Source organism: Grammomys surdaster, unplaced genomic scaffold (genome assembly GCF_004785775.1).
Source record: "Grammomys surdaster isolate TR1022 unplaced genomic scaffold, NIH_TR_1.0 165, whole genome shotgun sequence".
Taxonomy (NCBI): Eukaryota; Metazoa; Chordata; class Mammalia; order Rodentia; family Muridae; genus Grammomys; species Grammomys surdaster.
In genome coordinates, this window is record NW_021604613.1 from 11296847 (window position 1) to 11306896 (window position 10050).

The 10050-nt window shown below is 39.6% G+C and overlaps 1 protein-coding gene across 1 annotated transcript; it reads left to right on the top strand.

Moving 5' to 3' along the window:
- The first annotated feature begins 1027 nt into the window (after window positions 1-1027).
- Window positions 1028-8818, top strand: CUNH2orf69 (chromosome unknown C2orf69 homolog). Its single transcript, XM_028765713.1, has 2 exons — window positions 1028-1354; window positions 6133-8818. The coding sequence occupies exons 1-2, from the start codon at window positions 1079-1081 to the stop codon at window positions 6955-6957; spliced, it is 1101 nt and encodes a 366-aa protein (XP_028621546.1). The 5' UTR covers window positions 1028-1078; the 3' UTR covers window positions 6958-8818.
- Window positions 8819-10050: the final 1232 nt, after the last annotated feature.

Genomic DNA, 10050 nt, shown 5'->3' on the forward strand with positions numbered 1-10050 from the left:
GATACTCACTAGGTTACTGGCTGTTCAGGTACACAGGTTGGCTAGCAAACGCTAGCTATTTATTAAAGGAGCTAAAGACAAGGTAAAAAATTTTTTTTCAAAACAGGGTTTCTCTGTGTAGTCCTGGCTGTCCTGGAACTCACTCTGTAGATCAGGCTGGCCTCGAACTCAGAAATCCGCCTGCCTCTGCCTCCCAAGTGCTGGGATTAAAGGCGTGTGCCACCACTGCCCGGCAACTCAAGGTAAATTTTAATCAGGCTTTGGACTTACATTATAATTTCTCCCCAATCACTGAAGTTCTCTACCAGCTAATCACTCCTGCAGAAACTTCATGTTTCGACTTCTTTCCAGGAATCTCCTTCACACCCAAAGCCACTTCAGGCCTTCAGCAGCATATAAATGCATTTGTGTGTCCTATATACACACACATATGTTAAAATAAGATTCACTGCTCCCATCTTTAGCATAAATTTGGACCAGTCCTATTTCTACACGATTATATGTAAGAAGTTTCCATGACTTTCCTATACTTTTCAACATGGTTTCAAAACCCTAAATAGTAAATATTATAAGCTGTAAACACCCCTAGAGTAAATATGTGAACAAGTAGGCCGTTCCTCCATCTTCCATAAGCCATGTGCCCAGCTCCCTCTACCAACTAGAAATGCACAAATTCCCTAACTAGGTAACTTCAGGACATAGAGGATTCTTTTCATTCAGAGCAAGTACAAGACTTCCAGAATCATTCTACTTTGTCTTAGACTAAATACGCCTCACCGTGAGGATGAACCTACCAACGCCTTTATACAGGAGCTGATCAAAGTCCAACCCTGAGCAGCAGGTACTGCGCATGGGCCCAAACTGCAGCCCGCTCTCCACCTCGAGCTCTCCGACTTCCGTTCGAACTTCCCGGCCGGGGCTGAGTCCACCAACCACAAACGTCCTTCCTCGGGCCGTGCCCTCCGCTCCCCACCCACTCCTGACGCACGCGGCGCGCTGACGTCACGGCGAGCGGGGCCGTTGGGCTGCTGAGGCCCCGACCTCGCCGGCCGGTGCGCGGCCCTGGCGGCTCGAGCCCATGAAGGGGTCTTGGCAGCTGCGGTCCCCGGCCCTGGTGCTGCTGCTCCTGCGGCCGTTGCTCGCTTCGGGAGACTCCGCGTCCCGCCCGCAGACCCGAGCCATGAACCCGGGCGGCGGCGCGCGGGGCTCTCCGGAGGACAACCACCGCCTGCAGCGCTCCACGGTGCCGGGCTCCGACCCGCAGCGCAGCAACGAACTGCTCCTGCTGACGGCCGGGGAGGGAGACTCCCCAGAGCAGCGGCACCACGTCCTCTACTTCCCCGGGGACGTGCAGGTAACGCGGACCAGGCCTCCCCGACACGCCCACGCGGGTTCACACACGAGGGAGGTGTGGGGGCGCCCCCGTTCCTGCCAGAGCCCCATCCGGGGAAGGGGCCTTGGAGGACCACGGTCTCTAGAGCGGCTATCAATCCAGGTGCCGCTGGGTGGAAGGCGAGGCACGACAGGACGTGCACGCAGGGCTCCAGCCTCATCTCAGAGGACTCTGTGTGCTGGGCACAGGACACTGTTTAGAAAACGCTGACTGACCAAATAAAATACATCCGTTGCTAAAATGTGACCTTTCCGGTAACCCTAAAACAAGACAGTGGAAGGAATATAATCGCCAAGAATGCTAGTGATACTGAGGCCCATTTGAATTCAGCACATCTGTGTGCTTCGTGTTACTGGTTTAATAGCTGCAGACATACATCTCTGCTGAAGCTGTCCTGGAAGCTGGGTTTTAATGTAAAACTGCATTGTACAATGGATACATTAGCCATGTGAGAGTATCTGAATAAGTTAATATGAAAAAGGCAGGACTCTGTCTCACTAGTTGTATTGCCAGGTGTTGAGTCACCATAGGTGACTTGCTTGTACTACGTCGGACAGCGCAGATATAGATGGCATATCCGTAGAAAATCAGTCATCCCAGAGAAGAGTTGTTAGCGCTAGGGTAGATATTTGAGTTAGAATATAGCTAGATGGTTTCCTCATTATAGGAAACTGTTAGTTATTGTCTTGAAATTGATGCTTTAAAATGATACACCTAAAAATCAGAGTGCTACTATTTTCTCTTGCTCTCAAATCAGTTGAGCTGACTAGTTGACTACTAATGGAAACTGGAAAAAACTCGAATTTAAATTCAAGAAAATGTACTCATTTTGGTGCCTTTATTCCCAGAATGAAAAACAAGTGTGTTGCTTCTGACATTAACTTCCCAAGACTTAGGACCAACTACTTCATGTCTTCCAGTGGTGGTAGTTGTGGCACCGGTGGTGATGGTGGCTGAGTACTTTTGGCTGTACAAGTGTGCCAAACAGAACATCCACCTGTCTTAAGTGGGACCTAAAGTGTTCTAGAAATAGTTTGAGGATCATCTTTCATTTCCTATCATCTCCTCCAGCATCCTTTGGGACAATGACAGAGTGGAATTTGTGCAGTGTGGAGTTTTATAGAGCATGAGGTCTTCTGGAAAAGAAGTAGAAGGAAGTACATCCCAAGGTTTAAAGGCCAGTTCACGTAGATTTACCACTCCATTCTGCACTTTTAAGCTATGAAGTCTGTGCAGATGTTAATTGAAGTACCTCAGATATAAAATAGGGATACTAGGTGAAAGGGCCTCAGTCAAGCTTAAATTCGGTCCCAGCCCTTTCTCACCTTCAAGTACCCTTGTGCTCCATTCTTGGATTTTTCTCTACTCTTTCCGTGATCTCTTTCCATCTTGCGGCTTTACATATTGCCTATGTACTGACGAGCCTTGGCGTTTATTTCGTCTAGATATTAGCAGATGCTTATGAACTCACCCATTGCATGCCCTTACTTCCTTTGGATATTTAGTAGCTGTCTAAAACTGAAAATCTATTGAAGCGGCCTTCATCATCCAAGTTAATGAAAATACCTATTTAGTTATTCAACTTAGCAATCTGAAGTTACCTGTAGATCTCTCATTAGATCTCTCATACTCCTCTCTAATCCAGCAGCAGACAGTGTCTCCACCCACTCTCTGTATCTAAAGTGATGGAGCAGTGGCTGACAGCCAAACCATCTGATGGCTTCCTGATCTCAGCAGTAACGGCCAGAGTCCTCTCAAGTGCTAGGAGTACAGATGCCCTCACAGCTTACTTTCCTAAAGGGTAAATGACAAGGACGTGTCTAGTTCTCTGGGTCTCCTTGCACTTTCTTAGGCAATTCCCTTCAGCTGAATTCTTGCTTGCTGCTTAGTTGGGCTGTGTAATTTATGCTCTGTAAAGATGTTCCTTCACTTGGTGCATTCTTGAGAGAAGCGTGGCTCTTACTCATTCTCCGCAGTCTGTTCAAAGGGTAGTCCATCTACTTCACATCCTTATTATGAATGCTTCTCAGCCCTTGCAAACATGAAGGTTTCTGAAAAGATTCTTTGGACTTAGTTCAGTACAATGTGGAATGAACCCTTAAATTTCTGTATCTGTGAGCATCTAAAAGGTTAAGCATTCCTTGGTCTCTGCAAGAGATTCTCTTGTTGCCTGCCTCACTGGACATGAGTAGAGACATAGTCTCCACGCCTTACCTCCTACAAGCATATTAAGTGCATTTTATCTCCAGGAAGATGAAAATTCCAAAGAAAACCCCTTTCAATAGGTTAATCATAGTTAATAGCCTGGTTTATTAACACAATCAGTTTGACTATGGGGGCATTTGGTCCTCATTTCAGGGCGTGGAAGTCTTTATCCATGGTTCTTGGGTCTGAGCTTTGATATAACAGTAATGACCCCAGTTTTCATTTTGAGGCTCAGTTCCTTAGTAGTCACATTTTCTTTCCTTTAGATCATATACCCTGGGGCTGATGGAGGGAGTGATGTTTAGACTTATAACACTTTATGTAAGGTACATTATAGACATAAAATCTGCTTCGCTTGCATCCATTAAATAATTAACAGAAGTAATTGTGTAGCTTCAGGACTTTGAGGTTGTCAATTATAAGCTTGCTTGCTTATTTATTTGTTTATTTCTAGGTGGTTCACTGTGTATAGCCCAGTCTGCTCTTGAATTCTGGATCCTCTTGGCTCAGCTTCCTAAGTGCTAAAGGCATGTGCTTCCATACCTAGCTTGCAAAAATGAATGAAGTAGGAGGCAGGTTTAAAAGCAGTTCAGTGTTTTTCTCAGCTCTATAATGAGTTCAAGGCTAGCCTAGGCTACATGAGACCTTGCTTCAAAGAAACACTTTTTTTTTTTTTAAAGCCAGCAAGATGGCTTAGTGGGTAACAGTGCTTGCTGCCACACTGGCCAACCTGAGTTCAGTTCCCAAGACCCACATGGTAGAAGGAAAGAACAACTCCTGAAGGTTGTCCTATGCCCTTCACACATGGTGGCACACACAGAAAATGTTTAAAACCAGAAGCAAAAAGAAATGGATAAACCCGTCCCTGATACAATTTTATGACAGTTTTTGTATGATAAACCTGGATGTGCAGAAGGTAATGGTAAAATCCATAAAAAGCCAATGTAAGGTCTTCCTGGAATATATTGAAAACATACATAGCAAGCTGCTGATAGACATGTATGACAAACTATTAATGAAACAGAACTGTTAAGGAGTGAACACTATAGTGAGAAAATTATGAAAGGATGCAAACATAATTAACAAAAGTAAAAAAGAAAATTGCCAGCAGACATAAAAATGTTTAACCTAATATCAAATATGCAAATGAAATTAAGAGCATTGCATAATTTTATCCTACCTGGATTTTTTGTTTAAATTAACCATTATCATTAGCTAAACAATGGCATCTTGTACATTTCTATTGTTGGTTCTCCTGTTACTGCCAGTGGTATTTTACTGATGTCTAAAGACTATGATGTAAATTTGTAGTGATATAGAGTCATACCTTTTAACCTATTTTTAAGGGAAAATTATACCTAAGCTATGGTTGCTTAATAGAGAAGGAAAGAATATTTTCTTAAAATTGTAATTACTTATGTGTGTGTGTAGTAGAAAACACTGAGCTGTTAGCCAATTAAATTTTAATTATTTCAAGTATTGGTGAACTTAAGACTTTATATCTTTGTAGATTTAATTTTTGTAGTAGTCTTTTTTTTCAATAGGAAAATGTACATATCACTTAATATCTAAACTACAAAAGGTTATAAATAAAAAAAGTCTCTTCTTACCTCCAGCCTTTCAGTACTCAGGGAGCTGAGACAGGTAAACTACAGCCTGGGCCATATAATAAGACCCTGTCTCAAGCAAAAACAAACATCGCCATTAATAAAAATATAGAAGGAAATTATATAAATAGTAGAACAAAAACAAAAATATATCATTACATTAAATTGAATGCATCTAGACAAATAAAATCTATGTTCAAAAAGACAAAAGGTATGGACAGACGAGCAAAAATAATAAACAGTAGTAAATAAAGGAACAAAAGTTTAAAGTCATACCAAGTTTTAATACTAAATTTGAGCTATCTAATTTGAGTCATTTAATTTGAGGTTCCCTAGGCCTGTGAAATTGAACAAATTAAAAAGAAAACCATAGAAGGCAATTTTGTAGTCTATTATCAACTTTAAATTATGACTATTTCAAACCTAGTTAGAGATACATACTAAGATTTTCTATGATGTTATTGCAACAAGTAAGTTGAAGTCAGGCATAGCAGTTGCCAACAGGATATACATGCCTATGATAGATTTTATTACAGATATGGAGGACAAGAGCTCACTGGGAAGTGTTTTTAAATTATGTCTTGATCAAAAGGTCTGTAATGAAGCAAACTTATGTTTTCAGTTGAATTAGGCAACTTTGTTACATATGTACTAAATAAAAATTATAAATTGTAAAACTAAAATTTACCTATTTTAAATTGTTTTATTCAGAAATTCTTAATACTTAGTATATTTATTACCCTAAAGAAGTTTAGGCTGAGAGTAACGTGTTCTTTCAAAATTTTATAACCAAAAAAATGATAACAGGTTTTTAGATTTTATTTCTAGTATATTAACTATAGGTCATCAAAACTTTCTCAGTAATAATGAGAAGCTGTTTTTTATAGGTAAATACACATTTAATGCTTATTTCATCTTTCTTTTCAGAATTACCATGAGATTATGACTCGTCATCCTGAGAATTATCAATGGCAAAAATGGAGTCTAGAAAATATTGCTACCATTTTAGCCCGCCGTTTTCCCAATAGTTATATTTGGGTAATAAAGTGCTCCCGAATGCATTTGCACAAATTCAGCTGCTATGACAATTTTGTGAAAAGCAACATGTTTGGTGCACCAGAACACACTCCGGACTTTGGAGCCTTTAAGCACTTGTATATGTTATTGGTTAATGCTTTTAACTTAACTCAGAACGGTTTGCAGTCCAAGAACAGGAGTGTTTGGAATAAGGATTATAAAGCATCTAACTGTGGGTCTCATTCTTCTGCTACTAGAAATGGTGGCCAGGAGGAAAACGAGAGGACCTGTGAGCTTGTTGATGAGCCTTCCATGAGTTTTGCTCCACTGTCATTGGATGGTGCATCGTTTACTTTGATTGGATTCAGTAAAGGCTGTGTTGTTTTGAATCAGTTGCTGTTTGAGTTGAAGGAAGCCAAGAAAGACAAGAACATAGATGCATTCATCAAAAGCATAAGAACAATGTACTGGCTGGATGGTGGGCATTCTGGAGGAAGCAATACATGGGTCACATATCCAGAAGTCTTGAAAGAATTTGCTCAAACAGGGATTACTGTTCACACTCATGTAACACCTTACCAAGTACATGATCCAATGAGATCCTGGATTGGAAAGGAGCACAAGAAATTTGTTCAGATACTCGGGGATTTGGGTATGCAAGTGACCAGCCAAGTTCATTTTGCAAAGGAAACTCCTTCCATAGAGAATCATTTCAGGGTTCATGAAGTATTCTGAGACTATTAATGTGCTTGCTTAATGTGAGAATAAATATTTTGAGTGTTACAAATGCAGATTATAGATGCAAGATTAACGATGCATCGTCAGTTTGTGGGCTAAGAAGATGCACATTCCAAAAATATGAGTGTCAAATACAATAGGATTTTTTTTGCTTGTAAATGTGGGCAGTTTTAAATTCTGATCGGATTAGAATTAGTTTGAAATCTAAAAGGGTAGTTTGTGCTAATTCTATGACCATTAAAATGAAAGCAACCATGTTAGTTCTTTTTTTAAAGGTAACAAAATTGGTGTTGGAAATAGCCGACTTTTCTGAGACCTATTTTAATCTAGCTTTGTTACTAATGGCGTTCAGCTGTTGACTAGAGACACTTCACTTCTCTTTGTCCAACACTCTGGGGACAACTGCACTCTGCATCTAGACCCCTGGGGTTTCTGAACCCCCTGGACTCATTCTCAGTGTTCCACCAAGTGTTTTGTTTTTTAAAGTCAAAATATATTTATTCCCTCATATCCAAGATCATAGAATTGAATAGTTGGTTTTTAAAACATATTACGTTGAGCACTGTAACTTAATTCTTAATTGTCGGTTTTTAATTATTTGTTAGTATGCTCTCAAAATGAGACAGATTTCACAGACCTAAATCAGCATTTCTTCAGAAGCATGGTTTTGTCTGCCAAGAGAAAATAGCTTTCTTTGGCCAAATGTAAAATTAAATTGATGAGATAAGAAAGGTTACAAAGGAAGGTTTGAAGACACAAATAATTTAAATTTTGGCCCAGAAACTGAATTTGCTTAACACTGCTACATAATTTAGGCACATTTTTCTTTACTAGAAAAATGCATTTTGAGAAACCTAGATCTACCGAATTTTAAACAGTATCGGAACATAGCTGTGTAGTTTTGAAAAGTGGTCAGGCACTTTATTTATAAATAATGCTGTGTAGGTCATGAAATAATTAAACAGGGAACTAAAACCTGCTGCTTTGGGATTGGCAAGAAACTGTACTAAAGAATGGCACCTCCCAGGCCCAGCGAGCTAGTCTATTTATCAAACAGTATGGAAAACGTTAAGTCTTTGATTTCTTCCAAAATTACATCTTATATTCCAAATATTCACTTATGATAAAGGATTCCTTCACACATGATGTTTAAAATCAAAAAAGAAAAAAAAAAGAACATGATTCCATCAACTACAGTTGAATATCTACATTTTCATAAGTAATTTTATATTGTCCCACTTTCTTTGAATATCCATTCTTTTGAGATCAACAGTTTCCACAGTAGAAACAACTCACCTGGTTTCTAACTTACTATGTATTTCCTTAATGTTAGCACTGTGATTGGATGGCTATCTTCAATTTGTTTAATAATCCTCCATGTGTCATTTAATGTAAAACTGCTGAACTACTGAACGGTCATACAGAGGGGAAAGGCATTAGTTTTCACAGGATTAACTGAAGAGGAAAGAGAAGGATTTTCCTTTAAGCACTCACTGTTGAGTTAGTTCTACACCTCTCTATTCATGTGAATGTTCAACTGTTACATGTTAAAGTGAATGTTGATCAGATGGACACTAGAACCGTCGTTACCTCTGCATAGTGTTAAGTAGTACAGATGCTTTGTAGCGGAAATGATTAAGTTGACCCTCACACAGGTATTTCTGTTTAATACTTCAAACAGGTCCTTTTCTTCATCTGTTTAAAATTGTATGTGTTAAATTTTTTATGGTAAACATGCATCCTACTTGATTGTGCCTTTGTAAAGAGTCACTGAGAGAAGTGGTCCTACAAATGTGAACATTGTTACCACTACAGCATGAATGTATAATTATATTAAAAATAATCCACAGAAATGTTATTTGGATGTGTTTATCTGTTCACTCAGATAATTTGAAAGGAAATGCTTCACCTTGCCATTTTGGGTGTCTGTCTTTACTTTCCTCTTTTTCCATGAACAACTTTTCATTGAGTACACACACCTCTTAATTATTCCATAACCAACTGCATTATACCCATTTCTTCTGTTGGGCTTCTAGAGGAAATCCTTAAAAAGCTTCTCCCTTTTCTTTGTCAATCATCTTAGCTGTCTATACTTCTTTATTTCCATAAAAGACCTTTGGAATATAGTGTGTTATTCTCATTTATGCAGTGTCCAAGTGCCCACATAGTATAAGGTGAATCTGAGCTACAAGGATTTAACATCAAGTTCCAGCATGTTCGTGGAGAACTACAACAGCCTAGAGCTTAGGAAGGAATGTCTGAAACAGTATTGTAACTCATTCAGAGGCTTTTGGTGAAACACACATTAAGGAGTAAGGAATAAGTGGTCTCCTATGTGATTCACATGCTTAAACTGTGTGGGCCTACCCATTCTGAGTCATCACCTGAGTGATGCAAACGACTCAGAAGTCGTTTTAGTGTCTCCTGCTACGTTTAAGACACCCACAATTTGTACCTTTCAAGCAAAGTTAACACCAGAGTGCCAGCCTGTGAGTTCCCCTGACCCATCTGTTTCCCAACACTGGAGGAAAGACTTACAATGGCACAGTCCCAAATTGTGTCATAACCTGCTTGCACCTCCCTGAACTGCCTCTCCTACCCCATAACTCCATAGATTTTTTTTGTAGGCATGAGCTATGCCTTGTTCTTTGCAAATGTTCATATAGCTGCTACAAAAGAATGAAAATTTAGCTTTGTTGACTGTCTCTTGGTATTTCATACATTCTGAAATTATGAATAAATACTCTTAATGTATTCATATGCTAAGACAAACAGTGTCATGGAAAGCTAATGTTTTGAACACAGAATGTACAAAGCTACAGATCTGTATGCCCTGTGATTACTCAGCCTCATCTCAGGCAATTGCTGTCACTGGGTTGGTTCTGTACCTAGCAGAGCTCATTCTATGTAAGCATTACATAGAGTATACATTGTACAAATGGCAGCACAGTTTTCATGTAATGAAATTAGACAAATTCTATGCCAACTCATAACTGCCTGACTCCTTGGTTTCGTATTTTGTCTCATATTTTGCCATCATCTTCCCATTGACTATTTAATTTGCATCCATGTCTGCATGTAGTAAGCAGC